The following is a 24,430-nucleotide window of genomic DNA, read 5'->3' as shown; positions in this document are numbered from 1 at the left end:
GGAGGATGGTAATGAAATACTCCTCTGTGTGTGTGTGTGTCTCAGTAGGTGTGTATCTGGGTGTGTTTGCTATCCTTCTCTCTCAAGTGGGAGAGCATAGGTCAATTACAGAGTGATAAAGACTAAGGGTTGAGGGTGGAATCAAAGCTAGGAGTATGGCAGCTGTTAGCAATAATTATATTTTCATAATTTTGTATTCCAGAAATTAATTATTGACCCAAATTCTAACAAATGATTTTTGGTTTCAAATTTCCCCATGTGTCCTAATCAAGAAGTGACTGCATTACTCTGTGGTTTATCATCTCTACATCACAGCATATGTTCAAACTATGGGCCCCTGTTTATCCACACTTATCACAATACCTGGGTCTCCCTGACAGGTGATCCAGACTTCATCAGTGTTCATTAGCTCCCCTCCATGTCATTTATAACAGCTATTATCAAGTGTACGTTTAATCAGCCTTGAAGCCAGTTTGGCATCCTCAGTTACACCTCCATCAATGATGGATGAAAAAAATAGAGGGCCGGTAAATGCTATTAATGATCACTCAGAGGGTAAAACCCCAAACCCAGTGATAAGGCTCTGAACTAACCCATTTCATTTGACAAGGTCAAATATCACCAGCAACTAAATGAGTCAAGATCAAAACTACGTAGTTGTCCTTTCTGTGCCAAACTAGTACAGTTGAGACTAGAGGGCTAACAAGGGTACACCGTAGAGTTTCCACAGATCCTATTACAGTATTAACAATGAGACGCTGCTTTTATTTTTGGCAGTGTATCAATCAGCCGTAGCGTTATGTGTTCGCTTGCTGATGCACAGTCTGTTACAAACACTGAATTATTGAGCTCCTCTGGCAGCTCACCTATCCAGGCAAACATATTCATTCATCACATCCACTGCAACCTGGTTCTGCATTGCCAGGCTGGCTGAAAGGGGACTGGTGCTAGGGACCAATGGATCAGAGGACCAAGGCTGGCCGTCTCTTCATTTTAGACACACCTCAAATACGTGCTGAATCTCACACAAACTTGGCTGTTGATTGGTTATCTTTACACTGCAACTAGTGTGTAAGCCAGTGTGAGCTAGTGAAGGAGTTTTTAAGTCAAATCAAATTTTGTTAGTCACATGCGCCGAATATAACAGGTGTAGACCTTACAGTGAAATGCTTACTTACGAGCCCCTAACCAACAGTGCAGTTTCAAAAAATATATAGATAAGAATATGAGATAAAAGTAACAATTAATTAAAGAGCAGCATAAAAAATAACAATATATACAGGGGGGTACCGGTACAGAGTCAATGTGTGGGGGCACCGGTTAGTTGAGGTTGTATGTACACCTGCTGCTCTTGTGTTTTTACTGGTTTACTAGACATGTGGATATAACGGTGAGTCACTCATAACACTTTGCCAATAACAAACATAATGTGTACGCGTGGTCGTTTGTCTTAAAAGGTTATTGACTTTCACATGACTTGTTTCAGGCAGCAGCAATGACTCAGTACAGGAGTCACTATGCAGCATCAGCTTCATGTAAAGAGGAATAAGACAGTAGGGGCCCATGAGTCATTGACATTCTGACAACAATATTTCAGAACACACACAAGAAACTGATCATTCAGATGATCTGGATAATCTTCTGTCTGACACTGCCATCTTGTGGATATTAACAGGTAGCATTTGGTAAAAGAGAACATTTTGACTGAGATGTAATGTTATCATAGCAAAGTTTGTAATACAGTCAAAGTATTCTTACTAGCTTATTATAAATATAAGTATACTTCCGTTCACATCTTGGGTTTTACATTTTATTTTGTTAGTTAAGGGAAAAAAAGTTTTTTAATTGTTTGTAAATTTACATTTGTGAATACAAAATTTGGCCAAAAGAATAATGAAATTAATTACATGAAATTGTTTCAAATTATTTATATTGTAGGTAAAGAATCCAACCATTACATCATCTCTCCATAATAGGGTCAAATCTTCATAAATATGATCAATTGTAAATCAACTGATGTCTTGCCACAGATTCTTTACCCCTTCACACATTCAACCTCCCGCTGCATACCCCCTCTAGCACCAGGGTCAGAACCAGGGTCAGCACACTCTCAAATGTTGTTTTTTGCTATCATTGTAAGTCTGCCACACACACACTACATTTATTAAACATAAGAATGAGTTTTGTCACAACCCGGCTTGTGGGAAGTGACAAAGAGCTCTTATTACACCAGGGCACAAATAATAATATAATAATAATCAATAATTTTGCTCTTTCTTGAGCCATCTTATATATAAAACCTTACTTGTTCATCAAAATAAAAATAATACAATGATGGAAAGACCTGTGTAACGATATTCGTCTTCCTCTGACGAGCAGTAGTCAAGATCGGACCAATGCGCAGCGTGGTATGTGTCCATGTTAACAATTGGCTCATTTATCCCCCTCCTCTCCCCTGTAACTATTCCCCAGGTCGTTGCTGCAAATGAGAACGTGTTCTCAGTCTACTTACCTGGTAAAACAATAGATAAATAAATAAAATAATATTTAATAAATAAACTGAACACTGAAAATACAAAAAAAACAAAGTGAAAGACAGAAACGAAAACGAAACAGTTCTGTATGGTGCAGACACACAACAGAAAATAATCACCCACAAAACACAGGTGGGAAAAGGCTACCTAAGTATGATTCTCAATCAGAGACAAAAATCGACAGCTGCCTCTGATTGAGAACCATACCAGGCCGAACACAGAAATACAACAAAGAAAAAAGAACATAGACTACCCACCCCAGTCGAAGTGTACCTATGATGAAAATTACAGGCCTCTCTCATCTTTTTAAGTGGGAGAACTTGCACAATTGGTGGCTGACTAAATACTTTTTTGCCCCACTGTATGTGGGAGGCAATGTGGGAGGCAACATCCAATATTTTTTCCAACAGATATTATCAAAAAATGATTCCAATAAGGCATGACATAAGATATAGATAGATACAACATCATGTTGAAACAGGTCACATGTAGTTCTGTTGTTGTTGTATGGACCAAAATAAATACATATCGTTCCTACTGATAAGTCAACAGGGGTAATCAAAGGTAAATTCTGAGGGTCAGGTCTCGACATGTTCCTGAATAATAAAGCAACACCTGAGGGAATGGTATCTAAAATGACTGCAAAATCTTTAGGTGTTACAGGGCTCTTCCTTCAATTCCTCATAGATAAGTAAAATACCCTCTGCATTTACGAGTTGGCTCACCAATAGGATATTATTTTGGAACCAATATTCTATAAAAAATGTTTTATTTTTATACAATATGTCCTGATTATTCCAGATATATGCTAATATCTGTGTGTAGAGAAATTATGCTTATAAATTAAGGACCATGACAAGAAAACCTGCCAATGAAAAGCAGAGAGTTTCACTGGAACTGTCAATATTATAATTGCAAACCAACATGAAGTTAAGGCCACCAAAAGTCGAGAGTACATGATGAAGAATACATTTCCACATAGAAGTGGGTGTTCTTAGGAATTGTGTTATCCAATTGATCTCAATAGTATTATTAAAAGTAGAAAAGTCCAGAAAATTAAGCACACCATACTCATAAGTGTTCATTACAACAGTTTCCCTAACGTAATGGGTACGGTTTCTCAACAGAAAGTTGAAAAGCATCTGGTCTATCTCTTTGCTTATTTTACTGTCAAGATTAAAAAAATAGAGCAGTGTATGTTAGTTTAGAGATACCCTCAGCCTTGGTTATTAGGACTCTTCCTTTTAAAGATAAGTCCCGGTGTAGCCATTGATTTAGCTGCTTCTGGTTTTTTTTATAACAGGGTTAACATTTAGTAAGCCTCTAGACTTCTGATCCTTAGTAATGGTTAGGCCTAAATACTGTATGTAAGTTCTTCTTCCACTGGAATACAATAATATGAGGGTGTCACACAATCTTTGACAGCCATGAGTTCGCATGTATTAATGTTAAGACATAAAATCCTTTTCCAACGCATCTTGTCTATCACATTGGGAATCTGACTAGCTTCTTACAGAAAAAGTGTAGCATCGCCAGATGGCTAATAATAATTTATTTACTAGCTATGGAAATGCCTTGTACAGGACTATTATTCATAGAATTTGTTAGAAGTTGGGTGACTGATAAAAACAGATGTGGTGAGATAGGACAACCTTGCCTAATTCCTCTTTTCAACTCAAATCTAGGTGAGGTGTCATGTTTGAGTTTGATATAGCTGTTACCATTCATAGAGACTCTTAATACCCCTGCAGAAAAAGTTACCGAAATTCTTAATAAGGGAGTGGAAGAAGAACTGATGCTCTACTGGTTCAAATGCTTTATAAATATCAAACAATAAAATAACGTATATCCACTAGTCTGATATCATTAGAGATATGTTTGTTTCTTATGAAGCCAGACTGTGTTTCATCATTGATTGCATCCAGGACTTCTTAATTGTTTTATTTAACCTTTATTTAACTAGGCAAGTCATTTAAGAACAATTTCTTATTTACAATGACGGCCTACTGGGGAACAGTGGGTTAACTGCCTTGTTTAGGGTCAGAACGACAGATTTGAGCTGAAAGCTGTTTTTCACTATTTCACTATGGCTTAAGTCATCAATCTAACAAAAGGGCAATATTTTATTGATGTAGTAGTGTTCCCCCCCCTAGAAAGCTATGACCTTTGGCTTTAACCTGGAATTGTTTATTTATGTCTGAGAGAAAAAAACCTGTTCAACCCATTATGATCTATTACACAACAAACAAATGATAAAACATAGGCAAATATGATAATATGATTAAAAATGAATGTATACAGCGGCAAGAAAAAGTATGTGAACCCTTTGGAATTACCTGGACTTCTGCATAAATTGGTCATAACATTTGATCTTATCTTCATCTAAATCACAACAATAGACAAACACAGTCTGCTTAAACTAATAACACACAAACAATGATAAGTTTTCATGTCTTTATTTAACACACCGTGTAAACATTCACAGTGCAGGATGGAAAAAGTATGTGAACCCTTGGTTTTAATAACTGGTTGACCCTGCTTTGGCAGCAATAACCTCAACCAAATGTTTTCTGTAGTTGCGGATCAGACCTGCACAATGGTCAGGAGGAATTTTGAACCGTTCCTCTTTTCAAAACTGTTTCAGTTCAGCAATATTCTTGGGATGTCTGGTGTGAACTACTCTCTTGAGGTCATGCCACAGCATCTCAGTCCGGTTGAGGTCATCTCAAACCATCTAAATTGCTTTGAGGTTTGGTGATTGTGGAGGCCAGGCCATCTGATGCAGCACTCCTACAGATTCAACCCTAAATCTATTCGGGACTGTCTGGAACCTGTTTAGATGGTTTGGGATGAGTTGGACCGCAGAGTGAAGGAAAAGCAGCCAACAAGTACTCAGCATATGTGGTAACTCCTTTGAGACTTTTGGAAAAGCATTCCTCATGAAGCTGGTTGAGAGAATGCCAAGATTGTGCAAAGCTGTCATCAAGTTAAAGGGTGGCTACTTTGAAAAAACTAAAATATAAAATATTTTTTACATTTGATTTGTGATTTTGATTTGTTTAACACTTTTTTGATTACTACATGATTCCATGTGTGTTATTTCATAGTTTTGATGTCTTCACTATTATTCTACAATGTAGAAAAATAGTCAAAATATCTGGATTTCTGCATAAATTGGTCATGAAATCACTCTCCTTGTTCAAATAGTCCTTACACAGCATGGACACATTTCGATATAAACCCCAAATCTATTCGGGACTGTCTGGAACCTGTCTTATTACTCCAAGTGAATGATCTGTCAGCTGGAAACTTTTCTCTCCATAGATCAAACTTATCCATAAAAAAGTATTTAACCCAAATTCTGATTCGTTGGCCTACCTGGGGGCCATCTATCAGTTGAATTATCTATAGTAATGTTAAAGTCCTCTCCTATAAATAATAACGAATTGGGAAATTCAGATAACCAATGAAATATACATTACTCTACAGATTCAAGCAACTCATTAATCCCATGTTTGGTGAAGTCTTCTTCTACTCCTACACAACTCGAAATGGGAGTGCCAATGTGCTTTGCGCCTCCGGTCACCTCTTTGGGTAGATGGGAGTAGAATTTCACTTCCTGTATGTAACAGGTACCCGAAGAGAGAGAGTGACACACCTGTGAATTGTAAAGATATTCGGTCGTTTCTTTATAATCGACGACAGATACAGAATTTACAGGTGACACGTGTTAATTTCTAGTGCTGTTTTGAACAAATATGAATCTATAAAGTTACAGAAGAGTTGGATCTTGATTATTTATTTGTATGTTTGACGTAATTCTTACCTTTGAAATCAGAGGAACAGAGAGACACTGCGATATACAAAAGTCCTGAACGTTTCTATACAATTGATTGGTGTGTGTGTATAGTATAAAGATAGACTGCGTGGTGTTTTGTATGTTATTTAGATCATGTTACGACTATTTATTTGAATGATAATGTATATTTAATTAATGCATTCCATGATATGTTATTTGAAGTTTACTATATATATCGCTCTGTTTTCAGGTCATCTGTTGGACTATCCTATATTTGTGGGAAATAGTTTTCCTGGACTGTTTTGTAGAATGACTACTCTCCCAATTGGATTGTTATTGGGCGCTTTGGTGTGCTTTATTGTTTTCTTGGTGCGCGCGGAGGCCCAGCCATTCGAGGATCAGTGTTTGGACAGTTTCGAAAAGGGCAGAGAAGATTTCGTTCTCGACACGGATGACTCGGTGAAATACGGTGCGACTTTCATCATTAAACCGAAGGTTGAGAGCACCAATGACTGTATACGCTCGTGCTGCAAAGATCCCAAGTGTAATGTCGCTTTCATGGAGAATGGGTCCGGTGAGGGCATGATAAAGTCATGCTTTCTCTTTGACTGTCTATACAAGCAGCAGTACGTCTGCCGATTTGTCAGGAAGAAGGGATTCCTGAACTACATCAGAGACGTGGTGTATGAAAGTGATCTGGCCACAAAAAACCTCCCAGGTAAAACAGGCAGACTGGTCTCAGACTGCCCACTATGTACCCTTAAAGGGCTTACCATTACCTTAAGGTCCAAGGACCTTACATGCTATTTTCAGAGGTAGACTGGCTCTGGCAACCAAAACAGCCAAATACTCCATATAAACGTGAATCTATTCTCAAATGCATATGGTTCAAGGAACCTAAAGCTTTACTTCATATCACATCATCATTTCACAAATGCTACATATACATTTACTGCACTGTTTAAACTGTCTTTATCACAGTTGCAGCCTGTGACAACACGTTTCTGCCTGCCTTCAGGTACACACACAGGTGTTCACTGCTAAATTAGCACAGGTGGTCCCTCTGTCTTCTGTTAATATACAAAGTAACATGGAAATATGGTGGTGTGGGTACACTAACCCTAAAAAAAGACACTTTCCTTATGCTTCCAAAAGCGTCAGGGCTCTCAAGAAAACTCCCCCTGGTCAGAAGATGCACTACATGGCCAAAAGTATGTGGATTCTGCTATTTAAGCCACACCCGTTGCTGACCGGTGTAAAAAATCGATCACACAGACATTAAATCTCCATAGACAAACATTTGAACATTGGCAGTAGAATGGCCCATACTGAAGAGCTCAGTGACTTTCAACGTGGCACCGATGCCACCTTTCCAACAAGTCAGTTCTTCAATTTTTTGCCCTGCTAGAGCTGCCCCGGTCAACTGTAAGTGCTGTTATTGTGAGGTGGAAACATCTAGGAGCAACAACGGCTTAGCCGCAAAGTGGTAGGCCACACAAGCTCACAGAACAGGACTGCCGAGTGCTGTAGTGTGTAAAAATCGTCTTTCCTCGGCTGCAACACTCACCACTGAGTTCCAAACTGCCTCTTTAAGCAACATCAGCACAATAACTGTTCGTCAAGGAGCTTAATGAAATGGGTTTCCATGGCCGAACAGCCGCACACAAGCCTAAGATCACAATGCCAAGCATCGGCTAGAGTTTTGTAAAGCTCTCTGCCATTGGACTCTGGAGCAGTGGAAACACATTCTCTGGAGTGATGAATCACGCTTCACGCGATGGGTTTGGCGGATGCCAGGAGAACGCGACCTGCCCGACTGCATAGTGCCAACGGTAAAGTTTGGTGGAGGAAGAATAATGGTCTGGGGCTGTTTTTCATGGTTCGGGCTAGGCCCCTTACTTTCAGTAAAGGGAATTCTTAATGCTATAGCATTCAAGGACATTCTAGACGATTCTGTGCTTCTGACTTTGTGGCAACAGTTTCCTTTCCTTTTTCAGCATGACAATGCTCCCGTGCACAAAGTGAAGTCAAAACAGAAATAGTTTTTTGGAATTGATGTGGAAGAATTTGACTGGCCTGCACATAGCCCTGACCTCAACCCTATCGAACACCTTTGGGATGAATTGGAACTGGGATACTCAAATTAGTATGATATGTTATATTTGGTATTGTCTTTGCAATTTGTAACATGTCAAATTTCAATTCGTAACATGTCATACAAATTGTAATTTGTAAAACATACGAAATGGATAATGGACATCCAGAAATGAATACATACCATACGGAGTGTCCCGGATTTACATTTACAATGTTATGTCTACCCCTGAGTCCAGGTTGAAACGGGAGACCCAGTTATCACTCTCACACATCACAACATAGACACTCATCAAATTAACTAATTAAGTCTCCAATGAACTTCATGTCTCCATTGAACTGCTTACTAAAGGAACATGAACACACATACCATTTAGCTATATTATTATGAGCAGAGAAAGCAACGCACTACACTTGGACTGTCTGTGGTTTGAATCACAACAGACAGGCCCTTTATCTCCAGAGGAGGTGAAACCACCTGCTTAGAGAAGAGCATTACCCACACCCGCCATGGCTCAATATAGGGCTTATTCTATGGCTCATTATAAGGCCCCTTGTCACAGTCTGAGGTTTCAGTTTTCACCTCATTGCTGCTGAGAAAGCTTCTTACAGGGGAGATTGGTATTGTGCTGTGAGTCAAGTAATGGATTGCAGACTTGAGTGAATAATGTATGTCAACAGGATGTAGTTAGTAACTGGGAATGAGCACCACCAAACAAATTGATTTCCTGAACCTTATGTTGTTAATGTGTTGACACTCAAAACCCTTCAAAAAAATTAAACCTATTCAAATTTCAACCAGTCTTTAACCTAACGGGATATCTTAAAGCTGCATGTATTTTCAGTGTGAATATGTTGTATTGAACGTGATAAAGGTTGTATTCAACTTCCAGGTGAAGTGGACAATCCTCCAGAGGCCAATGGAGGTCCGGACAGAGTGGTGCAGCCCCAGGAAAGTTTAACTCTGAATGGCAACGAGAGCAAGGACGACCACGATATTGTCACGTACCTGTGGCACCTAGTGTCAGGGAACACCTCCGCTGTCATTGAGGTGGGCGATGATGACTGGGGCATCAGGGAGCACTGGTCAGGCTTTATTGGGATGTTTGGGGCATTTACCTGATCAGAGTTAATGGTGATTGCTCTTTCACTGTGTACAAATACATGAGAAGAACAGGTCACCCTGGGAACACCAGAGGATGAGGATCACAATTAAAGCTTCTCTATTTTCAATGTTCTGCCACACAAGAAAACATTGATACATTTTCTTTCCTTGTCTCCTAGAAAACTACATTTAAAGACCAGGTGATCGTGTCCAACCTGGCGTCTGGAGTGTACAAGTTCCAACTGACCGTCACAGACTCCAGTGGGCAGTCCGACCAAACCCAGATCACTGTCCTTGTGCTTACCCCTGAGCAGTCTGAGAGTGAGTATACTAAAGTATATGTGAAACACCTGCAAAGCACACCTAGCTACACAGTTTAACACAATTGTTTTGAGGGTGAAGGGACATGCTGTATTTATTGAATTTCAATGCACTTACAGTGCCTTGCGAAAGTATTCGGCCCCCTTGAACTTTGCGACCTTTTGCCACATTTCAGGCTTCAAACATAAAGATATAAAACTGTATTTTTTTGTGACGAATCAACAACAAGTGGGACACAATCATGAAGTGGAACGACATTTATTGGATATTTCAAACTTTTTTAACCATTCAAAAACTTAAAAATTGGGAGTGCAAAATTATTCAGCCCCTTTACTTTCAGTGCAGCAAACTCTCTCAAGAAGTTCAGTGAGGATCTCTGAATGATCCAATGTTGACCTAAATGACTAATGATGATAAATACAATCCACCTGTGTGTAATCAAGTCTCCGTATAAATGCACTCTGGTCTCAGAGGTCCGTTAAAAGTGCAGAGAGCATCATGAAGAACAAGGAACACACCAGGCAGGTCCGAGATACTGTTGTGAAGAAGTTTAAAGCCGGATTTGGATACAAAAAGATTTCCCAAGCTTTAAACATCCCAAGGAGCACTGTGCAAGCGATAATATTGAAATGGAAGGAGTATCAGACCACTGCAAATCTACCAAGACCTGGCCGTCCCTCTAAACTTTCAGCTCATACAAGGAGAAGACTGATCAGAGATGCAGCCAAGAGGCCCATGATCACTCTGGATGAACTGCAGAGATCTACAGCTGAGGTGGGAGACTCTGTCCATAGGACAACAATCAGTCGTATATTGCACAAATCTGGCCTTTATGGAAGAGTGGCAAGAAGAAAGCCATTTCTTAAAGATATCCATAAAAAGTGTCATTTAAAGTTTGCCACAAGCCACCTGGGAGACACACCACACATGTGGAAGAAGGTGCTCTGGTCAGATGAAACCAAAATTGAACTTTTTGGCAACAATGCAAAACGTTATGTTTGGCGTAAAAGCAACACAGCTCACACCATCCCCACTGTCAAACATGGTGGTGGCAGCATCATGGTTTGGGCCTGCTTTTCTTCAGCAGGGACAGGGAAGATGGTTAAAGTTGATGGGAAGATGGATGGAGCCAAATACAGGACCATTCTGGAAGAACCTGATGGAGTCTGCAAAAGACCTGAGACTGGGACGGAGATTTGTCTTCCAACAAGACAATGATCCAAAACATAAAGCAAAATCTACAATGGAATGGTTCAATAATAAACATATCCAGGTGTTAGAATGGCCAAGTCAAAGTCCAGACCTGAATCCAATCGAGAATCTGTGGAAAGAACTGAAAACTGCTGTTCACAAATGCTCTCCATCCAACCTCACTGAGCTCGAGCTGTTTTGCAAGGAGGAATGGGAAAAACTGATAGAGACATACCCCAAGCGACTTACAGCTGTAATCGCAGCAAAAGGTGGCGCTACAAAGTATTAACTTAAGGGGGCTAAATAATTTTGCACGCCCAATTTTTCAGTTTTTGATTTGTTAAAAAAGTTTGAAATATCCAATAAATGTCCTTCCACTTCGTGATTGTGTCCAACTTGTTGTTGATTCTTCACAAAAAAATACAGTTTTATATCTTTGTTTGAAACCTGAAATGTGGCAAAAGGTCGCAAAGTTCAAGGGGGCCGAATACTTTCGCAAGGCACTGTATATACAGTTCGTTGCTTGTGTATATAATCACGGCAGGGTAGCCTAGTGGTTAGAGCGTTGGACTAGTAACCGGAAGGTTGCAAGTTCAAACCCCCGAGCTGACAAGGTACAAATCTGTCGTTCTGCCCCTGAACAGGCTGTCATTGAAAATAAGAATTTGTTCTTAACTGACTTGCCTAGTTAAATAAAGGTAACATTTAAATTTAAAAAATCAATCTAAAGTGACAATGATCTTTGAAGTGGTCTACATACACAGAGTGATCTGTCATGTTTGGAGTAGGGACAATGGAGTAGGGACAATGTGGAAATACAATGAGAAACTTTGCCATTGAGGTGAGAAGGACTGATGCCCACTGAACGCATAATGCATCGCAGAATGCGATGTTAGAAATATAAATCCCTTAAATGTTTTCCTTCTGAACTGAGGGAACTGTCAGTTTGAATTTTTATGTGAAAAAGAAATACCCGATTTACAAGTATACACTGAGTGTGCAAAACATCAGGAACTCTTTCAATGACATAGACTGACCAGGTGAATCCAGGTGAATGCTTGATCCCTTATTGATATCACTTGTTAAATCCACTTCAATCAGTGTACTGTAGATGAAGGGGAGGAGACAGGTTAAAGAAGGAGTTTTAAGCCTTGAGTCAATTGAGACTTGGATTGTGTATGTGTGCCACTAAGTGTGAATGGGCAAGACAAAATATTTAAGTGCATTTGAACAGGATATGGTAGTAGGTGCCAGGCACACCAGTTTGAGTGTGTCAATAATTGCAACGCTGCTGCGTTTTTCACTCCTGGGTTTTTCACTCACAACAGTTTCCCGTGCATATCAAGAATGGTCCAACACCCAAAAGACATCCAGCCAACTTTACACAACTGTGGGATGCATTGGCGTCAACAACCTTGTGGAATACTTTCAACACCTTGTAGAGTCCATGCACCAACGAATTGAGGCTGCTCTGGGGGCAATAGGGGGTGCAACTCCCTAAAATATTAGGAAGGTGTTCCTAATGTTTTCTGCACTCAGTGTGTGGCATGTTAAGTTCATAACTCATTTTTATGACTTTCAAATGCTTACTGATGACTCTTATCGGTTGTACTGGTTTAAGTTGAGTTGATTACAACAAGACTTGATATCATAATCATCTACTTTTCATACCACGTGACATGGCATGAGAATACTGTCTAAAAGACCTGTCCAGGCAAGCTCCTCTGATTCCCGTAGAACAAAATCAACGTTTCCAGATTTCAGAAAGCACATTCATAAGTAGATTTGTCTCAGCTTGTACATCTATCTATATGTGGGCTCAATCGCCAGAGACAACAGCTTATTATTATTCTTTTCCTAGTAGCTGTTTACTCCATGGCTGTGAGTGACTGAAAAACCCATATGTCCTTCAAGAAAAACCGTTTTGGCTCATAACAGGATGACAACTCATTATCACACTTGGTAGATACTTGGTAGATCAACAGTGCTGCCTGGCTGTTCATTATAGGGTAACAGGGAATACTTAGGAATCAGACAATGGAAGGGTTTTCTCTGCCATGCCCAGTTACATGAGTGTGTATGGAATGGATAGACACTTTTCCTGGGCTATCAGCAGACACAGGAAGTCAGGAAAGCTGTGGGGATTTCCCTCCCTCACACTCTGCTCCCTCTTTCCTTCCTACCCTGCCCTCCCCCTTAACCTGTCTGTCTGGTTTCAGCTTGGGTTTCACAAACTCAAGCAAACTCCTTTAATGTCATGGTACTCTAAATACAGACTCTTGATACTCAAACACTTTGAAATTATTTCTGAGTCAGTTATACAATTTGGAGCATGTTGGTCTCTCAGTCTTAACAGACTGAGCAGAGACTATTAACCATTCATTGATCCAGTTACCCATTAACTAGTCTCTACTGAATGGTGTTAGGAATGTTCCTCTGTGGAAAGGCCAATGCATAGTGACCCCTGATCTGAGTCACACAACACGTACAGCTAAATGGCTGCATGCGTTAATGCTGGATGAATTACAATGAACATGCTAGTAGAATCACAATTAAAGATACCCTGACAACATGAACCCCCTCTCAGCAAAATATATGTACTGTGAATGGCTATTAGCATTTTACATTGACTTTAGTACACACATGGTTCTGTACCTAATGTTATTCTTAATTCCTCAATTAACCCAGTCATGTAATGACGGAATGGCTGGGTAATGTAATGCAGGGTAGTCCCGATGCATCAACTAGCTTGTCGTGAGGCGTACAGCTTTGCGTTGCACAAGTGAAACTACTTCCTCTGACAGTTATGTCTGCTTTCTTTGGGTTTACCACATGTCTGTTCACAAGCCAGACCATCCACATGTATTTTCAGTGGATGAAGTAGGCCTGGTTTTAGGGAAAGTTACTTAGCTTTTTTATATTTGATACATCAGGTCCAATCAAATATACAATTTTATTTGTGACATGCTTTGTAAACAACAGGCGTAGAGTCACGGTGAAATGCTTACTTACTGGTCCTTTTCCAACAATGCAGAATTAAAGATAAAATAAATAAAATATTGACTGGCTCTCTAATATTTTACACAATTTTTTTTTTTTTTTTTAAGGTATGTTTAACTTCTATGTTATGAGTTATGTTTATAAGAAAATGTAAAAATAATTAAGTGTTGCACATGAGGTAATGAGCTGTTTGACGCAATGATTATGTAAGCAGTTTATAAGCAATGTTTTTCCCCAAAAAGTGTTACACATGATTCTGTCTGGGCTTCCACCACTGAACCACAACATAAAATTACATTCACATGACATCTGTGTATTGTTTTATTACATAATGTTATATCTAATCGCCAGTTATATCTAATTGCCACTCTCTGATACTCCATTCTTCAGATCACTGCATGGTCCCCAAGAAGGTGGGTCCCTGTCGCGGATCCTTTCCCCGCTGGCACTACAATGCTGCCTCAGAGAGGTGTGAGGAGTTCCTGTTTGGGGGCTGCAGAGAGAACCTTAACAACTACCTCTCCCTCCAGGAGTGTGCCAACGCCTGTGATGGTGTGTCAGGTACTATACAGACAGACCCCTCTTGTTTTTCTGAGAACAGTTTTTGGAGAAGATTGGTTGGTTGATTGGTGTTTCCTTTCTTGTAGTTATTCACAGAGGTAGAACTGGACCACTTCCAGCCCCTAGAGGTAAGACTGACTTACATTTATTGTCCTCAGGTGTATGACTATAGATAGTAGCTGTACTTGTAATAGTTCAAATATACATATATTTGCCGTATCTGTTGACTGATGCATATCTATTGATGCATATCTATTGAGACTTATCAGTTACCTGTATTACTTCTGTATCCTATAAGGTGAATCTAAAAGTCACTTTTACCTCACCTCTTCTGCTCACCTCTGTGTTGTTGTGTTAGGTCCCCTGTTCACCTGAGTATTATGTTTAGAGGTGTGAGAGGTCCCCTGTTCACCTGTGTATTATGTTTAGAGGTGTGAGAGGTCCCCAGTTCACCTGTGTATTATGTTTAGAGGTGTGATAGGTCCCCTGTTCACCTGTGTATTATGTTTTAGAGGTGTGAGAGGTCCCCAGTTCACCTGTGTATTATGTTTAGAGGTGTGATAGGTCCCCTGTTCACCTGTGTATTATGTTTAGAGGTGTGTTAGGTCCCCTGTTCACCTGTGTATTATGTTTTAGAGGTGTGAGAGGTCCCCAGTTCACCTGTGTATTATGTTTAGAGGTGTGATAGGTCCCCTGTTCACCTGTGTATTATGTTTAGAGGTGTGAGAGGTCCCCAGTTCACCTGTGTATTATGTTTAGAGGTGTGAGAGGTCCCCTGTTCACCTGTGTATTATGTTTAGAGGTGTGAGAGGTCCCCAGTTCACCGGAGTATTATGTTTAGAGGTGTGAGAGGTCCCCAGTTCACCTGTGTATTATGTTTAGAGGTGTGATAGGTCCCCAGTTCACCTGTGTATTATGTTTAGAGGTGTGAGAGGTCCCCAGTTCACCTGTGTATTATGTTTAGAGGTGTGAGAGGTCCCCAGTTCACCTGTGTATTATGTTTAGAGGTGTGAGAGGTCCCCAGTTCACCTGTGTATTATGTTTAGAGGTGTGAGAGGTCCCCAGTTCACCTGTGTATTATGTTTAGAGGTGTGAGAGGTCCCCAGTTCACCTGAGTATTATGTTTAGAGGTGTGAGAGGTCCCCTGTTCACCTGAGTATTATGTTTAGAGGTGTGATAGGTCCCTAGTTCACCTGTGTATTATGTTTAGAGGTGTGAGAGGTCCCCTGTTCACCTGTGTATTATGTTTAGAGGTGTGAGAGGTCCCCAGTTCACCGGAGTATTATGTTTAGAGGTGTGAGAGGTCCCCAGTTCACCTGTGTATTATGTTTAGAGGTGTGATAGGTCCCCAGTTCACCTGTGTATTATGTTTAGAGGTGTGAGAGGTCCCCAGTTCACCTGTGTATTATGTTTAGAGGTGTGAGAGGTCCCCAGTTCACCTGTGTATTATGTTTAGAGGTGTGAGAGGTCCCCAGTTCACCTGTGTATTATGTTTAGAGGTGTGAGAGGTCCCCAGTTCACCTGTGTATTATGTTTAGAGGTGTGAGAGGTCCCCAGTTCACCTGAGTATTATGTTTAGAGGTGTGAGAGGTCCCCTGTTCACCTGAGTATTATGTTTAGAGGTGTGATAGGTCCCTAGTTCACCTGTGTATTATGTTTAGAGGTGTGAGAGGTCCCCAGTTCACCTGAGTATTATGTTTAGAGGTGTGTTAGGTCCCCTGTTCACCTGAGTATTATGTTTAGAGATGTGAGAGGTCCCCAGTTCACCTGTGTATTATGTTTAGAGGTGTGAGAGTTCCCCAGTTCACCTGTGTATTATGTTTAGAGGTGTGAGAGGTCCCCAGTTCACCTGTGTATTATGTTTAGAGGTGTGAGAGTTCCCCAGTTCACCTGTGTATTATGTTTAGAGGTGTGAGAGGTCCCCAGTTCACCTGTGTATTATGTTTAGAGGTGTGATAGGTCCCCTGTTCACCTGTGTATTATGTTTAGAGGTGTGAGAGGTCCCCTGTTCACCTGTGTATTATGTTTAGAGGTGTGAGAGGTCCCCAGTTCACCTGAGTATTATGTTTAGAGGTGTGAGAGGTCCCCAGTTCACCTGAGTATTATGTTTAGAGGTGTGAGAGGTCCCCAGTTCACCTGAGTATTATGTTTAGAGGTGTGATAGGTCCCCAGTTCACCTGTGTATTATGTTTAGAGGTGTGAGAGGTCCCCAGTTCACCTGTGTATTATGTTTAGAGGTGTGAGAGGTCCCCAGTTCACCTGTGTATTATGTTTAGAGGTGTGAGAGTTCCCCAGTTCACCTGTGTATTATGTTTAGAGGTGTGAGAGGTCCCCAGTTCACCTGTGTATTATGTTTAGAGGTGTGATAGGTCCCCTGTTCACCTGTGTATTATGTTTAGAGGTGTGAGAGGTCCCCAGTTCACCTGTGTATTATGTTTAGAGGTGTGAGAGTTCCCCAGTTCACCTGTGTATTATGTTTAGAGGTGTGAGAGGTCCCCAGTTCACCTGTGTATTATGTTTAGAGGTGTGATAGGTCCCCTGTTCACCTGTGTATTATGTTTAGAGGTGTGTTAGGTCCCCTGTTCACCTGTGTATTATGTTTAGAGGTGTGAGAGGTCCCCAGTTCACCTGTGTATTATGTTTAGAGGTGTGAGAGGTCCCCAGTTCACCTGTGTATTATGTTTAGAGGTGTGAGAGGTCCCCAGTTCACCTGTGTATTATGTTTAGAGGTGTGAGAGGTCCCCAGTTCACCTGTGTATTATGTTTAGAGGTGTGATAGGTCCCCTGTTCACCTGTGTATTATGTTTAGAGGTGTGAGAGGTCCCCAGTTCACCTGTGTATTATGTTTAGAGGTGTGAGAGGTCCCCAGTTCACCTGTGTATTATGTTTAGAGGTGTGAGAGGTCCCCAGTTCACCTGTGTATTATGTTTAGAGGTGTGATAGGTCCCCAGTTCACCTGTGTATTATGTTTAGAGGTGTGAGAGGTCCCCAGTTCACCTGTGTATTATGTTTAGAGGTGTGAGAGGTCCCCAGTTCACCTGTGTATTATGTTTAGAGGTGTGAGAGGTCCCCAGTTCACCTGTGTATTATGTTTAGAGGTGTGAGAGGTCCCCAGTTCACCTGTGTATTATGTTTAGAGGTGTGAGAGGTCCCCAGTTCACTTGTGTATTATGTTTAGAGGTGTGAGAGTTCCCCAGTTCACCTGTGTATTATGTTTAGAGGTGTAAGAGGTCCCCAGTTCACCTGTGTATTATGTTTAGAGGTGTGAGAGGTCCCCAGTTCACCTGTGTATTATGTTTAGAGGTGTGAGAGGTCCCCAGTTCACCTGTGTATTATGTTTTAGAGGTGTGAGAGGTCCCCAGTTCACCTGTGTATTATGTTTAGAGGTGTGAGAGGTCCCCAGTTCACCTGTGTATTATGTTTAGAGGTGTGAGAGGTCCCCAGTTCACCGGAGTATTATGTTTAGAGGTGTGAGAGTTCCCCAGTTCACCTGTGTATTATGTTTAGAGGTGTGATAGGTCCCCAGTTCACCTGTGTATTATGTTTAGAGGTGTGAGAGGTCCCCAGTTCACCTGTGTATTATGTTTTAGAGGTGTGAGAGGTCCCCAGTTCACCTGTGTATTATGTTTAGAGGTGTGAGAGGTCCCCAGTTCACCTGTGTATTATGTTTAGAGGTGTGAGAGGTCCCCAGTTCACCGGAGTATTATGTTTAGAGGTGTGAGAGGTCCCCAGTTCACCTGAGTATTATGTTTAGAGGTGTGAGAGGTCCCCAGTTCACCTGTGTATTATGTTTAGAGGTGTGAGAGGTCCCCAGTTCACCTGAGTATTATGTTTAGAGGTGTGAGAGCTCCCCAGTTCACCTGTGTATTATGTTTAGAGGTGTGAGAGGTCCCCAGTTCACCTGAGTATTATGTTTAGAGGTGTGAGAGGTCCCCAGTTCACCTGTGTGTGTTGTTGTGTTTTAGAGGTGTGTGGAGTACCCTGTGGGTCAGGCCAGTTCTCCTGCACCAACGGCTGCTGCCTTGACCGAGGCCTGGAGTGTGACAAGGAGCAGCAGTGCAGCGACGGCTCAGATGAGGAGAACTGTGAGGACTGTAAGTACAGGCTATGCAAACCAACCCTAATTTACATACAACACTGCATTGGCCTTACCTTACCACTGACCTTACATTACAAGTGCAGTCATGAAGTGAAACTATTGGGGTGCTCAGTTGTTGTCATGTGATGTTGCTTAAGGGATACTTTGGTATTTTGGCAATGAAGCCCTTGATCTACTTCCCCAGAGTCCGATGAACTTGTGGATACCATTCTCTGCGAACAGTTTGACGGAAGTTGCTAACTAGCGTTAACGCTAACGTTAGTTAGAATTGGCTTGCAAAACTACCTCTAACATCCTTCATACTGGATGCAGAGACATACAAATGGTATCGATGAGTTAATCTGACGCTGTGGAAGTAGATAAATGTCTTTATTGACAAAAACCAGAAGTAACCCTTTAACTCTTGCTTTCTTCCTTTCATCAGTGAATAAGAACTTCCAGATTCTACTGCAAATTCCTGTGGATGAACAGAAAGGTTGAGTTTTACTGTTTTGAGACATGTTCACAATAACAGGATCAATCTCGGATTTTGTTGTTGAGTTAACTGATCACATATGGTGCCTACCCCTGCTCTGGCTCTCCTTACGAACGCTGATCTCTCACACACATGTTCTTTCAACCACAGTTCGCTGCACGGAGCACCCCAAAACAGGAAACTGTCGGGAGAGTTTTACCAAGTGGTACTACAACCCTGTCTACCAGAAGTGCTTCCGTTTCAACTATGGCGGCTGCTACGGGAATGAGAACAGATTTGACACTGAGGATGCTTGTATGAGTACCTGTAAACTGGTAACAGGTAGGTTTTCATGCTTTAGCCATTACAACATTTTCAACTGATTTTCAAAATTGTTGCACTGTTATTAGGGATAAACCGATATGGAATTTTGAGCCGATACCGATATCCAATATTTTCCTTGCCAAAAAAGACGATACCGATATTAAAAAAATTGCGGCCTTTTAGGCATTCTAGTACAGTTAAATAGTTGAAACACACACACACACACACACACACTGACCACGTACAGTATGTCCCCATTACCAGTAAAACATAATCAAAACCAATTTCTTTCACTTACTTGCTGTGCTGTTTCGTTGATCATTTGTTCAGTCGTTTCATTCTCAACCAGGATTTCATTATACATGTCAAGCAATGAAGTTTCAGCTCTGTCTCTCTTCCTCGGTGCGCACTGTCACTGTGTCCGTGTCCATCTTGTCCAGCTGTCTAGCATTTCACGGAAACCCTGTTTCTTGTCTGCATCGAAGTAGCGGTCCTTTTACCTAGCATCGAGCATGGTGGTGACACAGTAAAGGCTCAGAGTGAATGCCACCGAATCACTTGTTCACAGCCTCTAGTAGAGTACTTTTGTAAGTTTTAACCCCACGGTCTGTGTTGGCAGTTTTGTTGAGCAGGCGTTTCAATGCCATGACAGAGGGTATCACGTCTGCTGCAGACGCAGTTGATGATCTTATTTCTCGAGTCAGTTGTTCGAATGGAGCTAGCAGTGTATTCATGTTCTCAATGAGAGTCCACTGGTTTGTACTGATTGTTGCAGGTAACTCCTAGTCGGCTGCGTACACGCCAAGCACTCGTTTTGTTCCAGCAGGCTCTTCATGTAAAAAGTACTGTTCCATCTGGTGGAAACGTTTTGCTTACGCCTTTTCGTTTTCACTCCAAGCTGCCCCTGTATTGCTTGCTGGCGGCTGTATGGGAGCTGTGAGTGTTTAAAATGACCCACTATCTTCCTACCTGTTGCCACTGCGTCAGATATGCTGCGTTGGGCCAAAACACCTTCGTTTACAGCCAGTTGCAGCGTGTGTGCCATGCATAGCAAACTTGTGACTCCGCATTCTTCCAAAGCCTTTGTCATGTTACGTGCATTATCACGTAGCACAGCGTGTACTTTGTTCTTGGGTATTTCAAACATGTTCTCAAATGCCATTGAAATAGCAGCAGCAGTATGAGAACCAGCACCTTCTTGAGCATGCAATACGGCTTTCCTCAGTACAAAATCCTCGTCGACATACTGTGCTGTCAGACTCAGCATGCTCATGGGGCTGACGTCGCTGGTCCAAATGTCAATCGTGAAGCTAATAGCAGTGACGCCCATAGCAAGTAGCTCATGGATGTGCGTTTCAACAATACTGTGTAACACCGGTAGGGCAACATCTGTAGAATGGCGCCTACTTGCTAGTGTGTACCGGAGCTCGAGGTGCTCGACCAGTCGGCGAAAGCCAACATCCACCACAGAGATCGGTTTATTGTCATGGGCAATGAATTCCATTATCTTGGCGTTAATGGATTTCGCCTTTGAGTTGTCTCGCAGAAATGTTCTTACTCATTCAAATGAGTGATCGACTTGAACTTGTTTCGTTGTTGGAAAAGTGCGCTTCGTTTTTTTCTGCTTTTGTTCTAAATAGTCGCTGAATGTCTGGGGGTGATGCACTTTCTCCCCTCAGAAAATAATAGCAGCACAAACGTTGCATTTGGCCTTTTTTGTCATCTTCCTTTGAAACTTTAAAATACATCCACACAAGCAGACATTATGGGCTAGGTTAGGAATGCGTCATTACGTCGTCTACCTACGTTATACAGGTATGCATGTGAGCTTTGACATCGGTTTTGCATATCGGCATTAAACTATACATAGAGCCGATGTTGGCATTTTTAGCTAATATTGTCTGATTCCGATATGCTTACTGATATATTGTGCATCCCTAACTGTTATATTACCCTTTGAGATCATAATAATGAAATGTTTCAGAGATAGGAACATACTCTGTCAGCACCACTACATTGTGTGTATCAACAATACTGTAGCTGTGTAACAACTGACTTGTCTCTTTTCCTTACCATGTGTTCAGAAAAGGACATCTTTGAAATAACGAACCGATATGAATACCAGGACACTGACGGCCATGTAGGTAATTAGCTCTTCTTTATTCTTCAAGATGGAGCCTTTGGCCCGTCAGGACTCCATGGAAAAGACACCCTGACAATAATCCTTTTTAAAACCAATTATTGCACCCCGTCAAGTTTAAGGGCCTTGGGGGTCAAAGCTGGTCACAAAGATCTTGTGATGTGTTTTTCCCTGCACATTCTCCTCACTTTACTCAAACTGAATGTTGCACATGATTGATTGTCGGTCTGTCCAGTTTTTGCTTCCCCACACATGCAGGATCCTTTCATATAGTTATTGACTTACTGGTGTGTGTGTCTCTCTCTTCATGCCCATCCTCTCTCAGGAATCATAGTGATAGCTGCACTGCTTGGCCTGGCCATCATAATATTGCTGGTAGTTCTGTGTTACTGCTTCATGAAGGGCAAGAAGGAGCAGACTCGGCGCCAGCGGGTACCCGTCAACGGCTCCCAGGTCTACACCAGGGAGGACACGGAGCGCCTGGTCTACAACACCACCACCAAGCCCATCTGACCCCTAACCTCTGCCCCCAGAAGCTGCCTAGGTGCAGGCTATCATCATTGCATGAATTCAGATCAATATTTGATTTTATGTGAAACCCTTTTTGTGTACCAGTATGTTTTATTTTCCCCAAATATAGGCCTGTTTGTTTGATAAGACCTTTACCTTGTTGTAATATAGGCCTAAGAATTTTTATTAGAGTTTGACTTCACTCAGGAAAGCAAAAGTGGCAGCAATTATTCAAAACTATACTTGCCTTTTTGTCTTCCTTGCAGTAACCTGTCAGAATTTAGATTGTTGGTCAGCAATCTTGCACTCAGGGTATAACGGTCCTACAATTAAATCCACAAATCTGACTTCATGTAAACTGTTGGAATAGTGTGGGAGATGAAAACATTCCAATATTGCTAACTAACTATTGATTTGTTATTCTTCTTATCGTGTTTTATCATATTTCAGGCATTTAAAAAAGATATGTGTTGCTGGAAATATATTGTACATTATTGACATCCTTTGTCTTAACTGGTAGAAGTTAGAGCAAGTTATTTTACTTATAGTTATAGTTTATTTTGTGATTATTAAAACTGATATTTCAGAAGGAAACAGAAGAGGGGAAAACAGTGAGTTTGTGCCTCATCATGGTGGTCACATGTTATAGGAAAATATACTCTTTATATACTCAACTTTTTCATTAACACTTTTGTATGTAGTTCTCTCTTTTACCATTAGTGCTCAAATCCTAAATAAAATGCTGTTCCCAGAATCAAATCACGAATACAACAGTGAAATGCTTGCTTACAAGCCCTTAACCAACAATGCAGTTTTAAGAAAATACCAGTAATAACAAATAATTAAAGAGCAGCAGTAAATAACAATAGCGGGGCTATATACAGGGGTACTGGTACCGAGTCAATGTTAATGTGCAGGGGCACTGGTGTCAAGGTAATTGAGGTAATTATGTACATATAGGTAAAGTTATTAAAGTGGCTATGTATAGATGACAGAGTAGCAGCAGTGTAAGTGTGGGGGGGGGGGGGGGGGGGGCAATGCAAATAGTCTGGGTAGCCATTTGATTAGCTGTTCAGGAGTCTTATGGCTTGGGGGTAGAACTGTTTAGACATGCCTCTTGGACCTAGACTTGGTGCTCCGGTACCGCTTGCCATGCGCTAGCAGAGAGAAAAGTCTGACTACGGTGGCTGGAGTCCTTGACAATTTTTAGGGCCTTCCTCTGACACCACCTGGTATAGAGGTCCTGGATGGCAGGAAGGTTGGCCCCGGTGATGTACTGGGCCGTACGCACTACCTTCTGTCGGTTAGGGGCTCATAAGTAAGCATTTCACTGTAAGGTCTACACCAGTTGTATTCGGCGCATGTGACTAATACAATTTGATTTGCCTTGCAGTCGGAGGCCAAGCAGTTGCCATACAGGCAGTGATGCAACCCAAATCAAAGTTTATTTGTCACGTGCGCGGAATACAACAGGTGTAGACCTTACAGTGAAATGCTTACTTATGCTTACTTATGAGCCCCTAACCGACAGAGGGTAGTGCCTACGGCCCAGTACATCACCTTTCAGTGAAATGCTTACTTACAGGCTCTAACCAATGGTGCCAAAAAAAAGGTGTGTGTGTAAGTAAATAAAACAACAGTAGAAAGACATTTGAAAAAAAGAGTAGCAAGGCTATATACAGACACCTGTTTGTCAGGCTTATTGAGGTAGTATGTACACGTAGGTATCGTTAAAGTGACTGTGCATACAGTATATGATGAACAGAGAGTAGCAGAAGCGTAAAAAGAGGGGGTGGTGGGACACAATGCAGATAGCCTGGTTAGCCAATGTGCGGGAGCACTGGTTGGTCGGGCCAATTGAGGTAGTATGTACATGAATGTATAGTTAAAGTGACTATGCACATAAGATGAACAGAGAGTAGCAGCAGCGTAAAAGAGGGGTTGGGGGGGGGACAATGCAAATAGTCCAGGTAACCATTGCTTACCTGTTCAGGAGTCTTATGGCTTGGGGGTAGAAACTGTTGAGAAGTCTTTTTGTCCTAGACTTGGCACTCTGGTACCGCTTGCCATGCGGTATTTGAGAGAACTGTCTATGACTGGGATCTTTGACAATTTTTAGGGCCTTCCTCTGATACCGCCTGGTGTAGAGGTCCTGGATTCCAGGCAGCTTTGCACCAGCGATGTACTGGGCCGTACACACTACCCTCTGAAGTGCCTTGCGGTCGGAGGCTGCGCAATTGACGCACCAGGCAGTGATGCAACCAGTCAGGATGCTCTCGATGTTGCAGCTGTAGAACC

General features: G+C 41.5%; 1 protein-coding gene across 1 annotated transcript; it reads left to right on the top strand.

The window, feature by feature from the left end:
* The first annotated feature begins 6,126 nt into the window (after positions 1-6,126).
* On the top strand, positions 6,127-22,895 carry LOC139375273 (kunitz-type protease inhibitor 1-like). Its single transcript, XM_071116889.1, has 11 exons — positions 6,127-6,254; positions 6,584-7,051; positions 9,321-9,478; positions 9,712-9,853; positions 14,435-14,605; positions 14,692-14,733; positions 18,571-18,699; positions 19,129-19,179; positions 19,330-19,500; positions 21,567-21,626; positions 21,948-22,895. The coding sequence occupies exons 2-11, from the start codon at positions 6,643-6,645 to the stop codon at positions 22,133-22,135; spliced, it is 1,521 nt and encodes a 506-aa protein (XP_070972990.1). The 5' UTR covers positions 6,127-6,254; positions 6,584-6,642; the 3' UTR covers positions 22,136-22,895.
* The last annotated feature ends 1,535 nt before the right edge of the window (positions 22,896-24,430 follow it).

Source organism: Oncorhynchus clarkii, chromosome 19 (assembly GCF_045791955.1).
Source record: "Oncorhynchus clarkii lewisi isolate Uvic-CL-2024 chromosome 19, UVic_Ocla_1.0, whole genome shotgun sequence".
In the NCBI taxonomy this organism is placed as follows: domain Eukaryota; kingdom Metazoa; phylum Chordata; class Actinopteri; order Salmoniformes; family Salmonidae; genus Oncorhynchus; species Oncorhynchus clarkii.
The sequence above is the reverse complement of the archived record's forward strand: the minus strand, read 5'-3'. Positions and strand labels throughout refer to the sequence as shown.